At 48.3% G+C, this 24,395-nt stretch overlaps 9 protein-coding genes and 1 non-coding gene across 10 annotated transcripts; 4 read left to right on the top strand and 6 right to left on the bottom strand.

The window, feature by feature from the left end:
• Positions 1–646: 646 nt before the first annotated feature.
• Aspvir_002163 (GSK family serine/threonine-protein kinase) lies at positions 647–2,211 on the bottom strand (the record flags this gene model as incomplete). Its single annotated transcript, XM_043273764.1, has 7 exons — positions 647–780; positions 849–1,053; positions 1,110–1,303; positions 1,363–1,711; positions 1,786–1,869; positions 1,941–2,113; positions 2,205–2,211. 7 exons carry the CDS (start codon positions 2,209–2,211, stop codon positions 647–649), a joined length of 1,146 nt encoding a protein of 381 aa, XP_043129699.1.
• Positions 2,212–8,683: 6,472 nt separating this feature from the next.
• Positions 8,684–9,903, bottom strand: tom40 (TOM complex pore protein TOM40; the record flags this gene model as incomplete). Its single annotated transcript, XM_043273763.1, has 3 exons — positions 8,684–8,791; positions 8,866–9,513; positions 9,592–9,903. The coding sequence occupies 3 exons, from the start codon at positions 9,901–9,903 to the stop codon at positions 8,684–8,686; spliced, it is 1,068 nt and encodes a 355-aa protein (XP_043129698.1).
• Positions 9,904–11,675: 1,772 nt separating this feature from the next.
• Aspvir_002161 (bifunctional fructose-2,6-bisphosphate 2-phosphatase/6-phosphofructo-2-kinase) lies at positions 11,676–13,253 on the top strand (the record flags this gene model as incomplete). The annotated part of the gene is made up of 7 exons (XM_043273762.1): positions 11,676–11,810; positions 11,888–11,968; positions 12,022–12,129; positions 12,179–12,298; positions 12,349–12,723; positions 12,782–12,958; positions 13,014–13,253. 7 exons carry the CDS (start codon positions 11,676–11,678, stop codon positions 13,251–13,253), a joined length of 1,236 nt encoding a protein of 411 aa, XP_043129697.1.
• A 111-nt stretch (positions 13,254–13,364) lies between these two features.
• Aspvir_002160 (ubiquitin-related modifier 1) lies at positions 13,365–13,824 on the bottom strand (the record flags this gene model as incomplete). Its single annotated transcript, XM_043273761.1, has 3 exons — positions 13,365–13,482; positions 13,538–13,702; positions 13,763–13,824. 3 exons carry the CDS (start codon positions 13,822–13,824, stop codon positions 13,365–13,367), a joined length of 345 nt encoding a protein of 114 aa, XP_043129696.1.
• A 309-nt stretch (positions 13,825–14,133) lies between these two features.
• Positions 14,134–16,637, top strand: Aspvir_002159 (Elongator subunit ELP2; the record flags this gene model as incomplete). The annotated part of the gene is made up of 2 exons (XM_043273760.1): positions 14,134–14,262; positions 14,331–16,637. The coding sequence occupies 2 exons, from the start codon at positions 14,134–14,136 to the stop codon at positions 16,635–16,637; spliced, it is 2,436 nt and encodes an 811-aa protein (XP_043129695.1).
• A 239-nt stretch (positions 16,638–16,876) lies between these two features.
• Positions 16,877–17,871, bottom strand: Aspvir_002158 (putative ABC transporter; the record flags this gene model as incomplete). The annotated part of the gene is made up of 3 exons (XM_043273759.1): positions 16,877–17,583; positions 17,642–17,794; positions 17,850–17,871. 3 exons carry the CDS (start codon positions 17,869–17,871, stop codon positions 16,877–16,879), a joined length of 882 nt encoding a protein of 293 aa, XP_043129694.1.
• A 305-nt stretch (positions 17,872–18,176) lies between these two features.
• On the bottom strand, positions 18,177–18,296 carry Aspvir_r0029. Its single transcript, XR_006253218.1, has one exon. It is a non-coding gene; the product is annotated as a 5S ribosomal RNA (ribosomal RNA).
• A 365-nt stretch (positions 18,297–18,661) lies between these two features.
• Positions 18,662–20,189, top strand: Aspvir_002157 (tRNA dimethylallyltransferase; the record flags this gene model as incomplete). Its single annotated transcript, XM_043273758.1, has 2 exons — positions 18,662–18,760; positions 18,822–20,189. 2 exons carry the CDS (start codon positions 18,662–18,664, stop codon positions 20,187–20,189), a joined length of 1,467 nt encoding a protein of 488 aa, XP_043129693.1.
• Positions 20,190–20,836: 647 nt separating this feature from the next.
• Aspvir_002156 (DXO/RAI1 family decapping nuclease) lies at positions 20,837–22,427 on the bottom strand (the record flags this gene model as incomplete). Its single annotated transcript, XM_043273757.1, has 8 exons — positions 20,837–20,982; positions 21,044–21,343; positions 21,429–21,599; positions 21,653–21,756; positions 21,871–21,903; positions 21,957–21,988; positions 22,054–22,296; positions 22,353–22,427. 8 exons carry the CDS (start codon positions 22,425–22,427, stop codon positions 20,837–20,839), a joined length of 1,104 nt encoding a protein of 367 aa, XP_043129692.1.
• A 179-nt stretch (positions 22,428–22,606) lies between these two features.
• Aspvir_002155 (protein GET4) lies at positions 22,607–24,282 on the top strand (the record flags this gene model as incomplete). Its single annotated transcript, XM_043273756.1, has 4 exons — positions 22,607–22,980; positions 23,080–23,336; positions 23,490–23,642; positions 23,696–24,282. 4 exons carry the CDS (start codon positions 22,607–22,609, stop codon positions 24,280–24,282), a joined length of 1,371 nt encoding a protein of 456 aa, XP_043129691.1.
• Between the last annotated feature and the right edge of the window lie 113 nt (positions 24,283–24,395).

Here is a 24,395-nt window from a genome sequence, read left to right as displayed (position 1 = left end):
CCAATACCGGTACTCGGAGCACACAGACTGATGGAAAAGACACAATTGTTAGGTGGCACCAAGCCGATGAATTCCTCACAGTATCTGTAGCCATCGCAGGGTATGGATCACTTCGCATTTCTCAGTAGGACTTGCGGCATTGGAGTGGTCATGACCTCCTTCAAACGAGAATGAAGCTATGCAAACTTAAATCCCCGAAGGCAGACTCGCACACTAAAGGGTATCACTTTTTTTTCCTTTCCCAAGAGCTGTCTCAGACACCTCGAAAACTCCAGACTATGACAATCCCACAACCCCGTTGCATGAAACTGTCATGATGCACCACCGCCTCAGGAAATCGCTTATGTTGTCAACAGAATGCGATGTTTCTGATTTCCCATTCCTTTTTTTTCTTCTGTTTTCTCCTTTTTCAGCTTTTCATTTGAACATGGGATTTGCCTTGTATCCTCATATGCTCGGAAGTGATGCCAACTTCCGGGTGCCTAGCCAGCGACTTTGCTCGACAAGTTCCATAAAAGCCACTTCTGGTCCAAAGATATCCCAGTGCACAAAGTGGATTGCATGGCATGACATCATTCCTCGCGCAGTTGTGCAAATAGAAGCACTATCGAACGGGCGTTTGATTCGTAACGAGAAACGTATTGACTCAGTCGAGACGTGCCATCATCTCCTCCTTTGTGAGTGGAGTGAGGTTGTCAATGTCTAGCCCCCGGGCCTCGAGAGCGGCGCGTGCATGAGGGGGAACCAGCCGGCTGTTCAATGCAGGTGCAATAGAAAGTTCTACAAAAAGAACCGTTAGCGAATCAACCATCTGGAAGAATGAGGCTGGACCTCAAGTGATAACGAACCATGTCTGGAGAAATCGAAGAGATTGGGGAGGTCCCTAGCTGCGCCACCAGGGTGCCGAGAGTCGGGCAGTCGGGTATTGGGATCTCTGAGTTCGTCGAAGAACGGGTGGCACATCGCCTCGATAGCGGAGAGACGTTGTGTCGGCGTGTATTCCAGCAAAGCCGAGATCAAATCAATGGCCTCGTGTGGAGCTCTCCGGAATACCTGGGTGTCATCGAGTTAGTAAACATTTGCAAGAAGTTCCTTCAGATCGTGTTCACCTTATTGAATGGGTGTGGCTTAATTTGAGGAAATTTATGCTCCATATAGTTTGGGTTCATGGTGCGGATCTGCTCCCGAGTAGGGGTGCCAAGGACTTTGATGATTTCCACCAGTTGGTCAATTCCCGACTCCCCAGGGAACAATGGCTGGCCAAGCATAAGTTCAGCCATCACACAACCCGTGGACCACACGTCTTGACGATCATCAGCAATGACAGTGTCAGAATTGAAGTAGGAATCCGTGAGGACTTACCGATCTTCGTTGTGTAATTAGTGGCGCCGAAGATCAATTCCGGCGCACGATAGTAGCGGGAACAGATATAGGAAACGTTGGGCTCATTCTCTACCAGAATCTTAGCCGAACCAAAGTCGCAGAGCTTGAGAATGCCGGTGTTTGGATCGAGTAAGAGATTCTGGGGCTTGATGTCACGGTGGCAGATGCCTTGTGAGTGGATGTATGCCAGGGACCGGAACAATTGATAGATATACAGCTTGACTTCCAACATCGGCATAGTCGTTTTCAGTTTATTGAAGTACCGCGACGCCCGATAGACGGTTTCTGGTACGTATTCGAGAACGAGGTTTAGGTACACTTCATCCTTCTGTTAAAGACATGGTAGGGTAGTCAGAAAACGGCAACTTAGGACGGAAGGGGAAACACAGGAGAGCCGCATACCCTCTCGCCGTTCGAGTAGTAGAAGGCTTTCAGTTCTACGATGTTAGGATGGCGAACAATCCGCATGATCTGCAATTCTCGATTCTGGTATCTCGTCAGCGACAGTATCTTGGGCCTGGGCAGCGAGGGCAATTGCCCTGAGAATGTACACATACTTTGAAGCGCTTGTCTTGAAGGACCCTCTTGATGGCAGCATCCTCGCCGCTTGGCATCATCTTCGTTTGAAAGACAACACCAAACGATCCATTGCCGACGATTTTACATTGTGAGTACGAAATCTCTTTGGTTTCCCCCGTCAGTCCATCCTGGACCTTCTCGCGGACGACTTCTGCATGGTCGGACAAGCGAAGCAGTCAGTTCCACAGGCTCCTGGGTAATGTTTTCTGAACAATTGAACTCAGGATTTGGAGGTTTCTTACCGCCCATGCGCAGATTCGAGAACACCCCAGGTCGATTTTGTGACATCACGGGCAACTTGTGGGGTTGGCAACAAGAGGGGGGTTGGGCAGTGCTATCGAGAGTATGGAGGGCTGCACTTCAACAGTGAATGGCGGAAAATAGCGTAGAAGGGAGTTCTGAAGTCCGTTTTGGGCAGACTGCAATCGATGGTGGAGCAGGAGGAGGGGTGTTCGCTTTGGATGGGCGGAATATCCGAATGGTGGATGTTGAGTGGAGGTGCGCGTGAGATGGAAAGGTTGAGAGAGGCGGACTTATGGGCGGGCGAATCGCAGGTGGTAGGTTCAGAGCAAGGACCAATGGACTTGGCAACAGTGCAGACACAAGACCACAGCAGGAAACCTCCAAGGGAAAGAAATAATAATGGATTCGTTTGGGAAACAGAAACAAAAGATGATAAATGAAAAGATAAAATTGCAAAAAGATAAAAAAAGGCAGGCGTGAAAGTACTTTAAAGGCGAGGCAATTTGCAATTTGGCGTCTACAGTTCAGAAATTATATTGATTGATGTCCTCGAAAGGGAGTGAGGTCGGAAAGGAGAGGAAGAAAGGGAGCACGAGTGAGAGCGAGAGGGAGAGAGATTAAGGTAGTAGGTTAGAGAGAGAGGGAGAGGGAGGGAGACCACTGAGGGAGAGCAGGTGACGTTGATGGAGCGACGAAGCCCGAACACGCGAGGTCTGCAGGAACGCGGGAATAAAGAACCGGGAGATCAGGAAGAAAAGCAAGGAACAGTCGGGCTATCTTCAGTCAAGTAGGAACGTTCTAAAGACTGATGCAAAGAAGATATGAATTGTCAAAGAACCATTCGAGCGAGGAAACGTCTTGATCTCGAGTGGGGGAAAGAGAAATAATAATAATAATAGATCGTAGTGAGATCGAAGTTCAATATGGCGCTGGAGGAGGCAATAATTTGGGGCAGAGAGGAGGGGGCGGGACTACTAGAGACTACCACTACTGCTGCTGCTGTTTAGTTGCGGTAGCCAAACCACAAGTTCACCAACTGAACGATCCTGTAGGGCATGCGGCCTAATTGTAGATTCTTAATGACTTATGAATAATAATGAGCTACAGAACGCAGTAGTTAGTAGCTAGATAGTAGTTCCTGCTGCATAGGCAGTTGTGGCAGTGTGTGTAGATGAGGTAAATGATAATGTCTAGGAATGTCTTTTATTGGCGCATTCTAGCTTTCTGTTTATGACCACAGACATGATGTGCTGATGCTCAAGTTGAATACTCTGTACCTTGGTTTTCTCCTTTTTAATTCAATCCAGTTCAATCTTAAGTCTACTAACAGCTCATGGGCAAGAATAATTGCTAGAGTAATTTATGACTACGTACCAGCCAGAAAGCGGAGAGCCAGATATGGATTTGCTTGCCAGGGGCCCCCAGAAGAGCCACAGAAAAGAGGGGCATATGCTAACTACCTTTTACCCTAAGTACCTAACTACTTACCTAGGTATCCAATGGTCAATCTGATTTTAGGTATATGTATGTATGTATGTATGTACGTACGGATACAGTACCTTACAAGACCTGTGGGTACCTCCAGCTACAGGTATCCATCATGACGCTATATTTCCCTTGCAGGAATTGAAGTAAGGTGCCTATTTAGTGCCCTTTTGGGTGCACAGGCATACAGAGTGGACACCAGGGGCAGTTTCATTGGACATGGTATCATCTACTAAGGTAGGTATTCTAAATTGAGTCAGTAAGAAGTGAACGATGTCAAGTAGAAAATCGTCCACCACAGCCAGTAAGTATCTCTCCTGTCATCTTTCAACCTTAGATAACTAACTGAACTTATTATTATTTAGATAGATGATCATGTCTCAAGCCTTTGGAACAAACTAGGTACAAGTCCCTACAGACTATCTACGGCAAAATCTTGTGCTACTACCAAATGTCCAATAACGACGGCGGCTTATGTGGGACGTTCGAGCTTGGACGGTAGGTAGGTACGGAGTGCCCATGTTAATAATAATAATGCTGAACTAGGGGAATAATGCACCTTAAAGTAGTCCATATTCCTATTGGCAAAGCCAGGTGACCAGTGCCATGAGGCCCATGAGCACTCAGGAAGGGAAGTTGATCGGATCCTAGTTATGTAGATGGTGCCCTAACAAGTCCCCATCACCATGTTTAAATATGATTTGATTGCTTCCTTCTCTTCGATTCAGAAACTGGACTCTAGGAAATAATGATTGCGTTCCTATAAACCAGATTCGAGAATCCATGCATCAGAAAGGGTATTCCATATATAACTGGATCAACTGGTCATGGATGACTATCATGCTCCGTTAGAAGCTAAGCAGATGGACAAAGTCTGATCACATGGCACACTATGGCATTTTAGGCGTAGATCCTCTGTCATTGATTTAGACTCCCAAGTGTCCTGTATTTCTAGGTGTCACTCCTTGTTGACCATAAATAAATGCAATGGTTAAGACAAAGAAGGGGAGAAACAACATGGTACTTGGATGGTATACCACATAGCACCATAACAATGCAATTATGATGATAGATTTCAGATGTAAAGTGTATCACTGGAGCATTCTAAAGAGGAAAATGCGACATTCATGAAATCAAAGCAACTTTGGACACTCAATTTAGTGGATATGCTGGTCATAAGTTGAAATTATCACTTTAGGATTTTGTGTACAGAGTACTGGGTAATTATTTCAAAGTACCTTACCATTGGAAGCTGTAGTTACTTACTTTACCGGGAGCTTAGGTAAAGGAGAGGCACCAGGCGCCATGTGTCTGGTCCGCTGGTGTCAAGTGACCAGCCATGATTTTCACTGGAATGCACCTGATTGGCTACTTATCCTGCTTCGCACTCACCCGACGTGTGCAAGTAACAGAATTGGTACAATCTCGAGCCGCCGCATATTTGCGCCGTCCAGGATCTAGATCCCTACTTACCATATTAGCTACCTTAATGATTCAGACTGCTGACTCGAGAGGTACCGACAGGTACCATACGTAGGCAGCTTGCGATCATTCCCGGTCCACTGTGAAATTATCTGCTTGTCAAGTGACCAAAAACCCCTGGAGTCGGGAATTAGCCTACAAACCAAGCTTGACGAACTGCGCCACCCTTCTGTTGGTCTTGAAGCACAACTGTGGCATGCGTTGCCTGTTTATATACGCGGAATAGATAGACACTTTGTCAGGATTAGATAGTCCGAAGCGATAAGCCAAGACCGGTGTGGTTTTATCGTTTTTCGGCATCCCATGACATGGATCAGGACAATCCGCCGCTGGCACCGAAATGCCACCGATCGTGATGAATCGTCCCCTTCATGACATCCTTATGACATGGGATTTGTAGACTGAAGCCGGCGTGATGGACTGCGTCTCTTGTAATGAAGAAGCGAGGGAGCCAAGGGCCATCCATGATTGACCTAGACAACAAATGACAGCAGCATGCGCAAGGCTTCTCCATGGGTATTTGAGACTTTGTTGAGGCTTTGAAGATATGAGAATATGAAATGTGCTCGGCTTTTCCCCATGAATGTCACTAATCCTGGATTGGATCTGCGAACGGAACTGGACATGCCATTGATGCTCCTAGTACTTCTAATAGTGCTATTTCGGTCCGTGGTTTCGGATTCTATGGTTTTCGGCCGGTTATATGTGTGGCAGTCTGGCCATTATTGAATTGTCATGCTTGAATTATGTTAGTATATCCCTCTGGAATTCTGTTGGTTTTCGGTTAGGTGACCCATGTCGCGCTCAAGCATGGTGGACATCACAACGTTCCATCTAAGACCACTTGATATCAACAGGCAGGAAATCGGTACGCCGCAGTCTCGGTTGTTACAAATATAGATCAACCGTAGGCAAGCTTTAAGTTTTAAAAAGAATGTCTCTATTTGCATATACTGCAATCAACACAGATAGGCAAGCAGTGTACAGGGTATTGTGGTGAGAGTACTCGGAGAATTACCTTACCAATACAATATCGGTTGCAAAGTACCTTACCTACCTACCTAAGGTACCCTTGGGTAGGTACTTACCTGTACCCTCCCTAAATACCTCCCGGGTTTCAGCCTATAGATGATAGACCCTTTGTCGGTGCCGGTCATGTATGCTGATAATTTCCTATTCCATGGTACCAGGCACCTCATTCCAGCACTTGAACCGGGCTGTGGGTACTGCGAAGGTCATGTAAGTACTAGCGCCTTACCTAGGTAGGTAGGTCTCTTGGTGCGGTCAGCAGATCAAGGTGCGTTGGGTCAATTTTCCGATACCGAATTTGTTCTCAGGTGACTGAGGCTTGCATGGCACTAACTTCTTGGGTGGTAGGGGCTGCTGCGATCCTGTGAGAAGACAATGCATATCATGAACTCTGGTTGCTAGGAATCGAATCAATGCTACAAATTCCCCATTGAGAATGCTTTATATCTCTGGGAGTTTGTGGTAATGCAAACAGTGTGCGAAAAGTGGATGAACAAGTCAGTCGTCAAGTGGCATGGCCTTAAATCAGTCCATATAGAGAGGTACGGGCAAATCAAATCGTCCTGGTTGAAGTATATCTGAGACCAGGAGGGATATTTCTGACACTGACAAGCAGCTGCCCTTCACCCTGAACCACCCATATTTAAGAAAAGTCGGACAGACAATGTTCGACTCTCAAATATTTTCTGTCTTGACTACCTACATTCTCAAACACCTATCTTAGAAATACTGCTGCAGGAAGAAAGTCGTAGACCTCATCGACAAGTACTGCTTGGTTGAACACCACAGTGCTTCTTAGAATCCCCTATCTGAATATCTGCTCTATTTCACGTTCTAAGTATACTGGCGATTTCTTTAGCTGTTGACGTATACAATATTCATGATATATCAGTGCAAAACAGTAAAGATACCTGGCTCGCTGATACTACTGTCCTCTATCTAGGTACCTCACTGCTACTCTAAAAGGTCAAGAGACAATTTGACTGGGGCAAAATGATGTCACGGTGGGGCTGAAACAATTTGCTTAGGCACTAGGACCGTGGATATACTGCAAATCAGAATAATAGATATCTGCAGGGATTCACGGACTCAAAAGACTTGAAATTAATCTCCAGTCTTCACCCATCGCCCAACCTCGCGACCGCGAGATGTGAGTGGCCCAAAAGTCGCCACAGACAATGCCTAATCTCCCTCGAAGCTCGACCTAACTACGTACTACTATCGAGCATTTTGCCTCACTAACAATCCGCCTACTAGATACTCCTAAGATGGGATCTTGATACCCATGTGTAATTAAGGTAGCAGACGTGGGGCCTGGGAAAAGAGTGATTGTCGAGCCTCTGCACAAACGGCCTTTTTAGCGAGCATAAGTGGACCAGCAACCTCACCTATGAGGGTTTGAGTTAGGTACGTTCAGGAGCTGAGCTCTCACAATACCATCCATTGTGTACCTATTTCCAGGGTATCTGGGTAAATCAGTAGTCAGCGTTCTGCATGAGCCAGTGACTAGCCCAGTCAAATCTCGTGATAGGTATGTATTATGCTCGATACCATGCATGGGTTGTCCTTGAGGGAGTACTTTTTACAGTTTCAGAGGGAAGCAAGTTGAGCAATTGAAGGATTGCATTGGATGACTACGCTGCATTTGCTGACCTGTGCTTCCTCATTATTCCATTGTCATAAAAGGTACGGGGCGCCACAGCATTAAGAGCTCATAGGCGATCTTGGCTTGTGTAGACTCTAATAACCCAACCCATCTGAAAGATAGGAGCTTCAGAGACCGATATTGAGATAGGCTGTTGCAGTTTTCGTTGAACGCACCGTACTTTTCTGAGGTTGAGTTGACATCAGATCTTGAACGTCAATTGGTACGGGTATGGCCTCTATTGTGAGCGACTGGGTGCTTCTCTTGTCTCACTCCAGAACTGCCTATCTATGTGGCTTGATATCCAATGACAACTGCGGTGTTCGTAGATTCTGTGTCCACATACCCGTCTCCAAAAGTCCAAATGCTAGCAAACTTGAATTGTTTTACATTGACCCCTCTAAGATGTCATGAACATAACAGCTTCCTGCCATCGCTTCCATGCATTCCATGCTCTGCAGTCCTGTCGACAAGCCAGCATCGCCATCACAATAAACGTGAGTTGGACAAGAAAAAGGAACAACAGTCTCATAGATGAAGCCATGACGCGGAAGTCGAAAGAGAAATAATAGGAGACTCCCCAATAAATCGAAGATGGATCTATACAAAAATTGGTTTCCCTGGCGCCAAATGACCGCCTTCCTGCACCAGCAAATCGCGTTCAAGGGCATAACCGAGGTGATACACCATCTTCCAGACGTACACATGGAGAGAGAAGATCTAATAAGACAGATAGTGGAAGAATATTTTAAGCTGGATGGCGGAGCAGCCAAAAAGAGCTCCAGTTTCCCGCAAGCAAGCGGGCATGATTAGCTCCAGCTATGCTTTAGGGAGGGTTTAGAAAGGAGGAGGGATCATGCCCTGAGCCTCGATCTTCTCCTGCTGCTCCATCAATTCCTCGCCAGCGATCTCGAGGGACACAGCAAGACCAAGCTTGGCAGATTGCTACAATGCGACACGAATCAGTAACCATTTGATTCATCGCACACACAAAGGTTGTATAAAGACAGACAACTCACCTTAGCCTGGTCAATTTCGCCAGCAAAAGTAAGAGAGATGGGCATGGCTATCCGCTTCTCCAGCAAGCAGCTAACCTTACCAGCGCTGTCAACCTGGGCACGGAATGTCGAAGCCCGGAAGTCGTACTTGGCTCCAATAGAGGTGGTCCCGTCTCTGCTAGGGCCCCCCATCAAAGCAGCTGCTGCATTAGGAGCAAATTGAAGGTTCATGTCAACACCAGCCTCAACACGCTCAGAGAGCTTTCTCCAATAGGAGGCAGTGAAAACGCCCTGAGCCTGCAGCTGAGCACTGGCAATCCAGTCGTTCGCCTTGTATCTCGCACAGTACGAAAGGGCAGTCTCTGGGCGGGCGTTCATAGCTTGACGCTGCCAGATAGCTTCGAATCCAAGGGCAAGGCTGGGAGTAATGGACTGAAGATAGCTTCCGACAAAGATTCCAGTAAGGCCACCGTCCAGACAGGATGGGTTGAAGGCCTTAATAGATGCGGAGAAGTCATCACCGGTATAGTCGTTATCGATTTGCAGGAGACCCTGGCTAGCACCGGCCATGATCTGAGTGTTGGTCTTGGTGACCAACTTGGGATTCCATCGGTAGTTGCAAACAGCGGCGAGCGCGCCATCGCTTCCGAAGTTACCTTGCATGAAAACCTGACGAGACGACATTTTAGCAACTGAATTTGGTAAAATTGAAGGAGCCCATTTCATCGATTAAGCGATGATGCATACCTTAGGAGTTCCGTACATGGCCGAGAAGGCATATGGAGGCAGGTTGCCAGACCCGCCCATGGAGAAGGCGTGCGAGACACGGAACAGGGGAGACATGCCGAAAACCTTTGTCAAGTCTGCACGGAGACCACTGAACATAAAGTTAGACAGCAGGACCTCCTTCTGCACTTCCCTGGCAATGTTATCCACAGTTCCTGGGTTGGACAGGCCGAGGGCCGCCCTTCGTTCGGAGAACGAGTTGTATGCATCTTTGAGGGCAACGGCAGCGGAATTCTCCACGAGGAAAGAAGGAAGGGCTAAAAAGTCGGCCATTGTGATTTTCTGTGTAAAAGTGAATTGGCGTGATAAGAGGATGATCAGGCAATGAGGTTGACCGTCACGCGGGCTCGAGGGACGTCTTTCCTTCTCGCTGTCGATGAGATGAGGAAAGCTGAGATCTGAGACCAGCCCCGAGATTGCACTTAGAACGTGACGAAGGCAACTTCGCTAGTAGTTGCCGAGTAATTGAAATAATAGCAGGCTGCGTCTAACAAGCTCTAGGGGATTGGGACGGTAAGTGGAAGAGTCGCAGCGCAACAACTGTTGATTGACCTTCCCAAGCAGCCTCTGACGGGAAAAAAAAGCGACATTTGCTTTTCCGCCCCGGCTTGCGTCTTTGGCACAAACAGAGTCCCKAAGTCACAGGACTTGACACTATGCCGCTTCGGGCGGAACATTGGGGGCTTGATGATGGTGATGATATAATCGCAGATTGGTACGGTAGTTGAAGGGTCAACTGTTGGCTACAATAGCCTCTATTATTGGCAGAAGACCGTCTCTTACCTTTAGCTTGCGAGAAAGATTCTAAAAGTTGTATGCGAAATTTTCAAGGAGCGCCGGCGAAGTTCATCAAGTGTACGGCCCAAGGTTCACTAGGCACACTGACTACTTCACCAAAGCCAGCATTGGACTGTTATATCGAACCCCAGCTATAGGCACAATTCGCTATCGCCGACAAGACATCTTTTACCAACCTCTAATCATTACTGGAGCTCGCAGGAACCTATTGCAATATATTTTCCTTTCTTTGCTTTTTATCTTATCATTCTTATTATTATTCTCTCTCTCTTTTTCTTTTCTATTTTACCTTTTCGTTTGCCTTTTCCTCGTCGTCTGTCCGAAGCTCCCATCGCCAGAAGTTCCTTGGCACTTAGCCTTGGTCAATATCTCCTGTCTGAAGGATACTCTCCTCGCCTGTGATTTGTTCTTGAGATCTTTCTTTTGGATCGCTTTCTCAGTCGGAGTTCGGTGTCTGAAATCTTTCTTTTAAGATGGATACGCTACTGTAAGGATTGTTATTATTCCCTTATATCGATGCATTGAATAGTCCGGGCCGCCAAAGGAGTCCGGTTCAAGATTGGTCAAGAAACGAATGATATCCCTTCCTTTGGGCATACCTTCGTTTTTGCTGTATAAGCCTGTTCGAATCTAACGTGGATCAGAACTGCTGAAATTGTGGCCAATTCCCCCCGGTTCCGAAGGAAATCATCGACATTTGTTGATGCAATTCATGATTTGCCTGAAAAGGCCGATTTGGCACCAGCTCAGCTGTATAGCACGGAGTCTGGTCGACTTTTCCATTCTGGGAGGATTGTGATTATCACTGTAGGGTTACCAGCGAGGGGCAAGACGTTCGTTTCACCATCTTGACGAGAATTGAGAAAGTCAAATGACTGACTCTTCATGTTGTATTTCAGACATATTTCTGTAGCATTGGCGCGCTACCTTCGTTGGTTGGTATTCTTGTCGAATCGGTCATGCTGTCTTCGCTAAGAGCATTGCAGGCTAGGTGTAAAAACTAGGATCTTCCACCTTGGGGATTACAGACGAGCCACGATTCCTGTTGGTCAAGACATCCCAGATGACTACTTTTTTGTCAATGGTCAGTGATTCAAGAGTCGCTACCATCTTTGTTTTTGTTCTTCTTGCTACAGAGCACGTTCCATACTACACTCCCACCAGCGGATAGTTGTATCCTTGACGTCGTTTCGTCCCGCTAATCGAATACAGCATCTGCATCATCGGTTCTATTGAGGCAAAAGATCATGAAAAGGTGTCGCGAAGACATATACCAGTACTTGAATTTCGAAAATGGCCAAATTGCGATTTATGATGCTGTCAATCCTTTAGCTTCTGGCCGACGATCGCTTGCGAAGGAGTTCGCCAAACAAGATATTGAGGTATGAAAGGATCAAGACATCTAATCTCACCATGCGATTTGTGTGTTGGATTGTTCTAACGGTCAAAACACGTGCAGACTCTTTTCATCGAATCGTGGTGCGATGACGAGCGCATCATCGAGGAGAACGTTCGCAGAGTCAAGATCTCATCCCCCGACGTAAGTAGGCTACCCCTAACATGTGTCCGATCAAAATGACCTAAGTCTTTCAGTACGTTGGCTGGTCATCCGAGGATGCAGTGAAGCACTACTTGACCAGGATATCTGCCAGAATCCCTCAATTTCAAACCATGGAGGAGAAAGATTTGAATTATATCAAGGTATCATTGGCGGAAAGACATGCCAGCTTCAATACTAATCGAAGTACAGATGATAAACGCGGGAGAAAGACTCATTGTCAACAATAAAAGTTTCGGTTATCTATCTAACCGAATTGTTTTCTATCTTCTCAACCTTCACATCAAGTCCAGGCACACGTACTTTGCACGAGTAAGTCGAGTTCTGGGTGAATGGACTCTCAGACACTAAACCTGCATTAGGCCGGTGTTTCGCTGGAGGCAGATTCCTATAAAGCTGATGCCTCTCTGTCTGAGCAGGGAGAGGACTACGCAAAGAAAATGACTGAACGTCTGCTGCAGCATAGGGAATTGGAAAAGCAGGCCATGATTGACCGAGGAGAGACGGATTATGAACTCAAATCACTAACAGTTTGGACATCCACGAGGCGCAGGACCGTTGAGACAGCGAAATACTTATATGAAAAGGGGTACAAAGTCCGGCAACGCTCGCAGATGAGCCAACTGAACCCTGGTGTTTGCGAGAAGATGTCTGAGAGCAGAATTCGTGAAGAGTATCCGGACGAGGTGGCTAAGCATGAGCTCGATCCTTACCACCATCGGTACCCTCGAGCTGAGGTGAGCTCAATTCCAGCTTCAAATCTGACGTTGTTCCCAGAGCTTACGTCTATGACAGTCCTACCATGACCTTGCCGTGCGACTCGAACCCATTATTTTGGAACTTGAGCGGGAGCAGAACGATCTTCTCATCATAGCACACGAAAGCGTGCTAAGAGTCCTCTATGGTTACCTCATGGCGTGCAATGCTGCTGATATTCCGTTCTTGGAGTTTCCACGTGACGAAATCATCGAAGTAAGGATACATTTAACACCTCAAACCTAAAGAGCACCCGACTGACTTTGTGCAGATTATCCCGGAAAGCTACCAAAACGAAGCGCGCAGAATACATATCCTTGATTTGCCAAAAGAAATTATACCTGGCTCTCCGCAAGATATCAAAATTCCGGTACCTCCCAGTGGGGTGCCTTCTCCCTTGGTTGGAGGAATAAGCAGCCCCAAGGATGGATTCTCAACACCACAAAGCGGCCTTCGAACTCCTCGGGAGCCTGAGAGGATATCGCAACAGCACGTGGACGATGTTGTCTGATCGTATGTTCGCTCTGGACTAAATGCTGCGTGGTGCACAATGGACCTTAGATCATGCCGAGTGCATGGAAACGATGATCCTGATAGAGCTCGTATAGACTTCTAGGCGGATTTATCCTCCGTGAAGTGTTGAGACGAATACAATATTGTCCCCTGATTGGAGCTCGTATTTCTCCTCGCCTTCAAGTTCCCAGTCGGCATCGTTGATAAGGACGAGGATACCAGGTCGTCTATCATTTACTGTCAGCCTTGCCACTGATACACGGGGTTCCATTCGCGACATACACGTTGTCTTCCATTATAAATAGTTCTTTCCTTTGATCCTTCATGACATTGTCAACCAGATATCGTAATAAGTAAGCGATGGTTGGCCGGCCGCCGTCGTCCACTTGAGCAGGTAGCGTGACATGATGTTTTCGCTCATTAGAGAAGAGAATCTCCAGACCACCACTATACGAATGGGAGTCAGCAGGCATTGAAGTGAAACAATGCATTCAAAGTTGGTCTAACATGAACTCAACAGTAATGGTGATGCTGTCGGCACCACCTTTCACGGTAGAAGAGTCAGCCATGACCACTTCAGAATAAGCCCACAGCCGGAGAAAATGTGGTTCTCAAAAATGGAATCAGGAATAGTCGAGGAGTCGTGTCTGACCGAAGACATGTGAGTGAAAGGAAAATGCAAACGAAGAGGGGCTGCTCTGCGATGGCCACGCTTATCGATAAGCTTAAATTCCGGCCACAAAAAGTGGTCATCGATCCATTCTCTATCTCAGCAATCGGAAGATAGCGCCTTTCTGTCCGTGTCCATAGCTGGACTTTGTCGCTGGACTTCTATACCAACTTAGTTCACCGATTGGCAATCATTCTTAGGCGCATTCATGGTGTCAATTACGACGGAATACATCAGTGTTGGGGGGAACAGGCATCCGGCCGCCGCAGACTGGGATGTGCAGTTAGGCGTGCTCGCCTTTGGTGCAGATAACAATGTGGCCTTGTGGGATCCAAGGGTATGAACTCTTTCAGTGGCTCAATTGGTCTCGACGCAATCGGACTAATACTGCTGTTGCCTATCTAGGATACCTCTCAGCGCGGGGTTTATGCCCTCCTCGTTGGCCATACCGACAAAGTCAGTGCGGTCAGATTCTACACATGTCCCGCCTCGGGTACGAAGCTGCTTCTTACCGGCTCCATTGACCAAACGATTCGGATATGGCGGGCTGATGCAGTCGACCCCGCCAAATTCACCCATGCACATACTCTTACGGGTCATACAGGCTCAGTGAATACGATTGCCGTTGCCGATGGCGTCGCTGTCGTCGTATCTGGAGCCGCAGATGGTAGCGTCAAGATCTGGAAGATCGACACGCAGGAAACGGTAATAAAGGCCGATCTATTCCAGGATCTTACGATGAAACCTCGCTTCTTCCCGCTGGCATTATCATTGAAGCCGCTGTCAACAGAATCGGAAGACAAACCCGTGGTATTGGCAGTCGCGGGCACGATGAATAATGTTCAGATTTATGTTTCTGAGAACATATTCGCTGGTGCAAGCTTTAGACTATCTGCGACTCTTTCAGGCCATGAGGCATGGGTTCGTTCCCTATCATTCACCGAGGATAAACAAAGCCAGTCGGGGGACCTATTGCTCGCCTCAGCCAGTCAAGATAAATATATCCGGTTGTGGAGGCTTCAACGAGGAGAGGCCACCAAGCCTGCACTGGCAGATGATGCAGATCCTATGCTTGGCGGACTTGATACGACCTTATCCAATAAAGCTCATCAGTTCGAAGCAGCCGGGTCCAAATATTCGGTCACTTTCGAAGCTCTTCTGTTTGGAAATGAGGATTGGATTTACACGACATGTTGGAACCCAAGCACGGAACGCCAACAGCTTCTTTCTGCTTCTGCAGACAATACTTTGACAATCTGGGAGCAGGATCCAGTGTCCGGAGTATGGCTCTCCGCAGAGAGGATGGGAGAAATTAGCGTCCAAAAGGGATCTACCACTGCTACAGGAAGCACTGGCGGCTTCTGGATTGGTCTTTGGTCTCCGGACGGAAGACAAGTCGCGAGTCTGGGCCGAACAGGTAGCTGGAGGGCATGGAGGTATGATGCCGATTCCGATATGTGGCTGCAGGCACTGGGGATTACGGGCCATGTGCGGTCTGTGAACGGTGTGCAGTGGGAACAAACCGGAGGGTATTTGCTTTCCACTAGCGCAGACCAGACTACTCGCCTGCATGCAGAGTGGTCGCGTGAGGGGCTGAAGTCGTGGCATGAGTTTTCAAGACCACAGATTCACGGTTACGATCTGAATTGCATTGATACCTTGGGACCCGCGCGCTTTGTATCAGGCGCTGACGAAAAGCTTTTACGAGTGTTCAACGAGCCGAAACCTATCGCTCATCTACTGGAGAAGCTGGCCGGATTTAAACCAGCAACGGACGAAGAGCTTCCCGATACAGCACAGATTCCAGTTCTCGGCTTGTCTAACCAGGCTGTGGGCGATGAAATCCCGATGGAGGTAGACGAAGAGAGTGCTGCGGGGGCGCGGCAAGTCCAAGCAAACCAGGCAATGATATCGAACCTTTGCCATCCACCGCTGGAAGACCAGTTGGCTCGCTATACACTATGGCCCGAGCATGAGAAGCTCTATGGTCATGGTTACGAGATATCAGCCGTGGCCGTGAATCATGATCGCACCCTGGTTGCGACTGCTTGTAAAGCAAGCTCAATAGACCATGCGGTGATACGGCTCTACGACACTTCTGACTGGCGTGAAATTCGACCTTCCCTAAAAGCGCATTCTTTGACTATCACAAGTCTGTGTTTTTCGAGTGATGACCGATACCTTCTCAGCGTTGGGCGAGATCGGCAGTGGGCTGTCTTCCAACGAAGTGGGCAAGACCCTTCTTCATTCTCGCTTCTGACATCGAACCCCAAGGGCCATTCTAGAATGATCCTCGATGCGGCATGGGCTCCCCAAGCGGCAGACCCTGTCTTCGCAACGGCTGGCCGAGACAAATCAGTAAAACTATGGGAGAAGGTCAGTGATTCGTTTACTTGCAAGACGACTATCTCTCTAGAAAACTCAGTCACAGCTGTTTCGATCCTTCCAAGTGTACTTGACGCCTCCTTCTTCCTTGCAACGGGCGAAGAAAGTGGCAAATTATCGATCTACCAGGCGACGGTTGACGGTCTCGAACCGAGACACGTTGCTACTGTTGATAGATTGGTATCTCCCTCTAGAGCGATCACCAAATTATCATGGCGGCCGTCCCATCAAGAGGATGTTAGAGATACTGAGTGCAGATTTGACCTTGCTGTAGCAAGTGAGGATTCCTCGGTGCGTGTATATGCTATTTCTAACATGCTTTCGTGAAATGCCATGTATATACACCATGAAAGAAATACAAAAAACACAATTATGAGCTCATGTCATGGGTGTTGAATAGCTCTAGAAATGTTGAATGATGACCGACCTTTATCGTCCATAAACCAAGCCGTAAACCGCCGCCATGCTATTGTTGTTGAACAGAACGTTTTGTTGAAGCAAAAGTAGTATTCCAAGAAATTGGACAACCAAGAGAATCAGACGCTCCGGATGAAGAGAGAAGCTGATCAGGTTGGCTTCTCCAGCCCATATCCCCCAAGTCCGTCCAGTGACCCGTAGGTCTTGCTCTGGCTGGATTGGCCGTTTCTCGGTCCTCTGGCCGACAAGTCCTCCTTGAGCCACTTGAGCACAAGCTCACCGAGTTGACTGTTCTCTGATGTCTCGGTGACCTCGCTCTTGAATTTTTCCATGGGGCCCGATTGCCTGACGTTTCCGAGGTGCATATGCACCAGATGGGTGGGCCACTGCGACAAATTATCCAGGATGTGCGTGGTATAGACGATCGTGCAGGGTCTTGTCTCTGTCTCCCGCTTGAGGAAGGAGAGGAAGTTACTCCTAGAAAGCAAGTCCAGGTCCACCGTGATTTCGTCCAGAAGAAGCACCTGCCATGGGCGCAGCAGACCCATCGCCAGCTGCACACGGCGGCGCTCACCGTCCGACACGGCGTGCATACGCCATCGGAGGTCGATGTCGAGAATCTCAACCAGCTCGTCCCTACGCTCGGGATAGGCGTCTCCGCCCACAGATGCTAGAAGCGTGGGGACGTCGATGTCCGTTCGGACAATGTTGTTCAGAACCCACTCGACACCCAGGTAAGTCACCCCTTCGAGGCCGTGCTTGAAGGGGTCCTTGCCAGCAATAGAAATTGTGTCTGTCGGGGCCAAGCGCTTGCCTGCCAGCAAGCGCAGGAGCGTGGTCTTGCCCGCACCATTTGCTATAATGGCGTTAACAATCGGTCATGACTCATCTAAGTCGGGAGCGGATTAAATCACCTCCAATGAGCAATGTCCGACTCCCTGCTGGGAGATTGAGGGTCACATTCGTCAAGCCTGAAGAACCATCCTGGAACTTATAGCTCAGACCATTCACATTGATTGAAGGACCCGTATAATCGCTTGAGTCTGCCATGTCTAGACGACGAGTAACTACGGCGGTGATTAATACAGCGCACTTTATCCTGATATGAAGAACACTTACTACTTCTAAACGGTAAGGGATTCATAGACCTAGTTGCTTGTTAATTGCGAGTCAGAGAGTGACCACAACAGATCGTAGGTAAGACTTGTTCTAGAAACGTGCTTATGACTCGATTGCCACTAGTCCGTGAGGTAGGTACTTAGCATTTGGAGAGACGTATGTCATGTGATCTCCTACTTACGCCATTCTGTCTGGAAATGAAGTTTGAACTTGACGCGCTGGACTGCCGGAGTAGTCGGAGTTTCTATCGATTACCTATAACTTTAATGCTGCCTTTGACTGTACAGGGCGGCAAGGATATATATAATGAAGCAAAATAAAAACATCAAAAACATACGACAGCCGGGATTCGCTGGTGGTCACCCACCCAACTACTAACCGGCCGGCGTGTGGCTTAAGTACGGCTGAGCGGACGGGAAGCCCTGTTTTCCACACCCTATGGTCGTATGTGGTGGATATGACAGACCAAAAGCTTATATAGGGAGTAAATGCACATACCATGTAAGCATTATTGAATATTAACGCTGGACTGATTGACCATTGAAGAGGACTAATGAGATAGAGCCATTAGTTTCACAAATTTTCTCACAATTGAGTTATATTGCTATATATCAAGTACCAAGGTTTGAGAAGCTGAATCTCAGGTTGAAGCGGAGGCCGATGAGGTAATGTCGGCTTGGATATACTTGCGAGCAAACTTTTTTCCGTGCTTGATTGAGTCTACAACGCCTTTCGACGGCTAAAGCATCTGCTTGTTGCCTGTAGCCAGGGGAAAATGGATTCGTAATGACAAGAATCTTCCATGTGGCTCTCCCATGCTCAACTTTCTCCGCTCTTTCTGGCGCATCAAACGCCCATTGACCATGGAGCCCCTCATTGCCGTCGTCGGTGCAACGGGCACCGGCAAATCCAAGGTGAGGGAGACAGGAAAGAGAAGAATCACAAGAGAAGTTCTTTGCTAATGACTGTAGATAGCTTGCGGTGGATTTAGCCACCCGTTTCAACGGTGAAATCATAAATGGCGACGCTATGCAAATGTACCGCGGCCTACCCATCATCACGAATCAGATACCAATCGAGGAACGTAGCGGCATTCCGCATCACTTGATCAGTTGTGTCGATTTGGAAGAGGAGCCCTGGCGCATAGGACATTTCAAAAGGGAATGCTTGCGACTTATAAAGGACATACACTCTCGAGGGAACCTCCCTATTCTGGTCGGAGGAACGCACTACTACACACAAACGGTGCTCTTCAAGGATCAGCTGGTTGAGGAGAGCCTCTTTTCAGGCGACAGTGACGATGCACATTTCCGTGACGAGACTGGGCCTACGTCCGCGAAGTGGCCCATCCTTGATGCGCCGCCAGAGGTAGTCTTTCAGAAATTAAAAGAAGTCGATCCCGTTATCGCCAGTCGATGGCATCCAAACGATGTTCGCAAAATCCGACGATCCTTGGAGATTTACTTTCAGACCGGCAAGCCGGCCTCCGAGATTTACGCGGAGCAGAAGCGTCAGAAATATGCGACGGAGACAAATGGAGAGTCTTCCCTGGATATAGGACAGCTCCGTTGCCCGACACTGATATTCTGGGTGCATTCAGAGAAGGAGACATTGAACTGCCGACTTGCAGAACGTGTAGATTCTATGGTGGAGCAAGGGTTGATGGCAGAGGCCCAGAGAATGTGGGCTTATCTTCGGGACAAAAAAAAGCAAGGCATTACAGTTGATCAAACAAGAGGCGTCTGGGTCTCCATCGGGTTCAAGGAATTAGCACCCTACTTTGACGCCTTGGATGACGGTGCCTTGAGCGAAGGGGAGCTTGAAGCACTCAAGCAATCGTCAATCGAGCTGGTGAAAATCGCAACACGTCAATATGCGACCTCCCAGATCAAATGGATACGGAACAAGCTTTGGAAGGCGCTCGCTGACGCTAGTGCGACAAATAGTTTGTATCTTCTTGACAGTACAATCGTTGAAGACTGGCAGAAGTGTGTCACCGAACCATCTGAGCGCCTGACTCAGGCGCTGCTCAACGACGAACCCAGACCGGATCCTAAATCTATCTCTGACATGGCAAGAGAAACACTGGGCGTGCGAGAGGCTCAGGCGCAGACGCAGCGCAGCGACCTGCTTCAGACTTTTACATGTGAGGTCTGCAGTAGAACGATGGCGACCGAAGACCAGTGGAATATTCACCTGAACGGGCGTGCCCACAAGAGGGCAGTCAAGAATGCAGCAAAAAGAGCAGAGCGCGAGGAATATTTGCGCAATCAGCAGACCTTAGGTGTTGGTCAAAACCGTGACGATCCAACCCCTACTGAGCAGCCTTCGACGCCGCAGTAGAAAGTAGACGTGTTTCGGCTCACGAAAAAAATCACATTGGCTGCTTTCCCTCTGGCAGGCAGAGCCACCCTCTTCAACTTTACATTTCCAGTATCCATTCTATGAGAAATTATACATCATGGACCGAGTCGTAAGGAGGTTGAACAGCAACCTTGCCCTCCAAGTCTCCTGTATCATGGCAGCCGAATATGGCGACGTCCACAATGGCGTAGACTAGGTCACTCCGTCACCTTGCCGATACACTGGCATAGGCAAAATAGAGCATCCCAGCTTGGTACAAGATGGCGATGACTTTCACCTTTTCGCGTTGATCCCCGAGCATGCTGTAGTCGTGTTATATCTGTCCGGCCTGGCAATATTCACCCACCAAATGGAGCAGCACGACAGATCTCTCAAGGCCCGGATACGGTCTTCAAAAGCAGTGCTGTGGTCAGGCTGCTCACGTTGAGTGCTTACCACGGTATCAGGCTGCTCAAATACATTACTTCCATCATAGCCTGACCCGAAGCCAGCGAGCCCACTCTACTTGCTTTGGTCGAACCGGCAGACAGATTCGCGCACCTGCCGCGGTTTGTTGTGTTTCGAAACATTTTTGAAATGCAAGGTTCCCCCGGTCAAACAGTTTGTAGGCGCCGACTCCACCTTTATCATGAGCGTGATCGCCAATCCAGAAACGATGTGGAGATGATGTCGCCTGTCCCAGTCTCCTCAATCTTGAACACCTGAATAACCGAAGACTTCTCCAGCTTACGGATTCGCCACGTTCCTCCCTCCTTGATTGTGGATTTGAGCCCTTTGAACCCATTAGCTGACGGACATGGAAGGGGCATTCCAGTGCATATGCTGAGACTTACATTCGAGGAATGCAGCAGCGAAGTTGATGCAAATGTTGCCATCCCACGTACCCCGTCCTAGCTTCTTTACCTTGTTTGGTATACTGGCTGTTTCAAGCTCTTCCAAACGATGAACTATACCGTGATGGTCGCGAAAACCAACAATGATCTTGGGGACGCCAAGGAGGAACGACTGGGCCCAGAACTTGAGGAGCTTTCGCTCATACTTGATCATGTCACGGTCGTTCCGGATCTCTGCCGAAGTCTTCAGCTCTACCCAGTTGATGGGGTCTTCCTTGCGGTCGGGTTTGCAGTCCCACACTAGCACAACAGAATCAGCACAGGCTTTAGTTCCACCCCCTCAAGAATCGCCCTAAGCATGCATCTAGAGTGATAAGGAGCATACCAGCATCCACTTCACCACCAATGATCAAACGGGAACTCCCTATCCCTGTTCGAACAACCGAGCAGTATTGTGAATTGTTGTTGACCACGAGGTCTTCGCGACTTTCGATTTCAGCCCGAGGCGTTGGATCCCATGGCTGCTGAAGCAAACATAGAGCTTCAAATTTGTAGCCTGACCTTGCAATTTCAGCATCTTGTAATCGGCTCATGGAGAGGTAACCGTACCCCAGTATGCCATCAGATCCTGGGAGGCCATTCCCGGGGGCATTCTTTGATTCTGCTGGATTTGTTTTTGCTGGATTTTATAGACGTTGTTCTCCTCAATGAAACTACTCCCCATCAGCACCGTAGAATTAGCGGAGTCTTGGAAGGATATACAAACATGGTACCCTGCATCTTCACGGTTAAAAATGTAAACCACGTATCAACGAGCTTGGACACACCCTACCTGGAAACAGGTCGCATTCATTTCGAAACTAACGTTTCAGATCAGTAAGCCGAAGGCATTTCATGTGTCCGGTCTACATACCCGTTGAGATTGTCAAAAGGAGCAGTCAATATCTTCAAGAAGAATAGTGTCAGTAATAGCCACTTTCCAGATGAAACGAGAGACATGAGCGGCTTACCTTCGTCATCATGCCTCTCCATGTGATGATGTCCGCTTCGCATCTCTTTCCCGTCTCCTTTTCCAGAGCTATAATGGTCTCTAGCAAAGCGTCTAGATGCTCATCGGCGGTATCATCTAGCTTCTGGAAAGTGTCGAAGCCACGATTCAAATCCGCGGGGAGGCGCGGCGTATAATAGTACCGCAGGGACGAATCCCCGACGTGGAACTTATGCTCATCATCGTATGAGAAGCAAGTGATCTCCTGTTTCCGGGTTATTTTCAAGTTTTTGTCTTGAATGGACACGGAAAACGACATACCCTTGGACGTCGGATTGTGGTATTGGCGCCATAGAAGCGGCCAATTGGCTGGATGTCAAATGCACCACCATCCATAGCTTCTTCGACCGAGGTGTATCGGGCGTATATTGGGCCTATTGTGAAAGAAAAATCAAATGATGCTTGAAGGCAAAGCTATTTCAAGCTGTGGCATCTATATAGGCTTCTTGCGACCAATACGGATTGTTAGGTAGAACAAGACGCCAGTATATATGATCTTCTAGGTGCACTGACAGATGCTCGAACGAGGAGTAACTACACCTCACTTGGATCGATACACGTCAAAGTTGCTGGGTTGGAATATTTTCCGCCGAAGGAACAAGGGGCCTGTATCTGGAGAAGCTCCGCGGTTCTGGAAGACACCAGGCAAGTTCCCCACCAAAAGTTCTCAGACACTCGTCCATCCGCTCTCAGCTGTCGCTGATCTTGTTATCCTCCTAGGCTGGAATCCCTCTACAAACTCGTTTGTTCCCAATAATTTGGAAATCTTAGCTTCTTTACACCCTCGACGCAACTCCCCTGAATTTGTGGTCCCGTCCGTCAGTCCCCTGTCACTTGTAGGCGAGATGACCTCACGCATCGACAAGACGATTGCTCGGCAACGCGAGAAGTAAGTTTGCCTCGAGCTTTGACATACGACTATAATTACTCAATTTACGACCTCTTAACCAAAGGATAATGGATATTAACTTTTGGTTCTCATCTGCAGAATCGCCTCCGGTGCTTACTACGAAGCTCACCAACAACTCCGTGTTATCGCAGCGCGATACATCAAACAATCGAATTATGAAGCCGCTGCTGAAATATTGGTTGGCGGTGCGACTGCTCTTCTGAGAGCTGGATCTCAGCAGGGCGCTTCTGCGAGTGGGGGAGACTTGGCTATTATGTTGGTAGACGAGGTGTACACCAAGGCGGGGTGGGGGATTACTGGAGGAGATGACGATGCGGAGGGTCGAGCCCGAAAGAGTGAGTTTGATCTCGTCTATTGAACATCACAGGCTATCTCTTTATGGATGGAAGTCCTTCTGAGCGAATCTATATGGAACCAGCGGCTAGCTGGTGGGCTAAGGATATTGCACTTTCTGAGATCGAATCGGCTAACGATGCTTCTCCATATAGAGCGCTTAATCGAGCTTCTGCGCGAATTCCCGTCGGAAGAGCCCACGAGGAAGAGATTCATTCAAGAGATGATCGGCTGGAGCGGACGTTTCGGTCCTGTGGAGAGAGGAGATGCGGAGCTGCACCATGCAGCTGGTTCAGTATACGCTGAAGGTTCGTTGGCCATATGTGACCGTGAATTTACGACGCATTGACGATTTTGCCAGACAATGAGCCATATGACGCCGAGAAGCATCTGATCCTTGGAACCTCCGAATCCGCCGAGACACTCGCGAAGCTCGAGTACGAGTGGTACACGAACGACGAGCCTCATACGGCGGCTATTTACGCCTCGCGTGCAGTCTTTCCTTACCTGTTAGTCGGCAACCTCCGGAACGCCAACAAAGCCTTCCTCATCTTCACCTCACGGCTCTCTACCTCAAATGTGTCCCTCGGCGTACAAGAAGTCAGCAGCGCCAGCTCCGATGTTCGAGTTTTCCCGTCTCTGCCTTTGCTGAACTTCATAAGCATGCTGCTTCTCACTATTCAGCGAGGCAGCGCAGACCTTTTCAAGCAGTTGACTGCCCATTACGCATCGCAGATTCAGGAAGTGGGGATCTGGGATGATGCTTTGTCACAGATAGGCGAGCAATACTTCGCGATCAAAGTTCCGAGACAAGGTAACCCACTTCTGGATATGATGGGCAGTATGCTGTTCGGAGGTCAGAACCAGGGCGGAAGTAGGAGGACACCCCCGGGACGGAGTCAGTCGAAGACCGTGGAGGCGCCGCCGGCCAGCATGGAGCTCGATTAGATGAACCAGGCCACGACCTCTGCGTGATATATGTATCTTGAATATATTAACCAAGTAGATACCAGATAGATAATTGAAGCGTGATTATCCAGTGGTACTTGGCTTGTCCTGGA

Source organism: Aspergillus viridinutans (genome assembly GCF_018404265.1).
Source record: "Aspergillus viridinutans IFM 47045 DNA, scaffold_10, whole genome shotgun sequence".
Classification (NCBI taxonomy): domain Eukaryota; kingdom Fungi; phylum Ascomycota; class Eurotiomycetes; order Eurotiales; family Aspergillaceae; genus Aspergillus; species Aspergillus viridinutans.
This window is presented reverse-complemented; position numbering and strand designations above follow the sequence as displayed.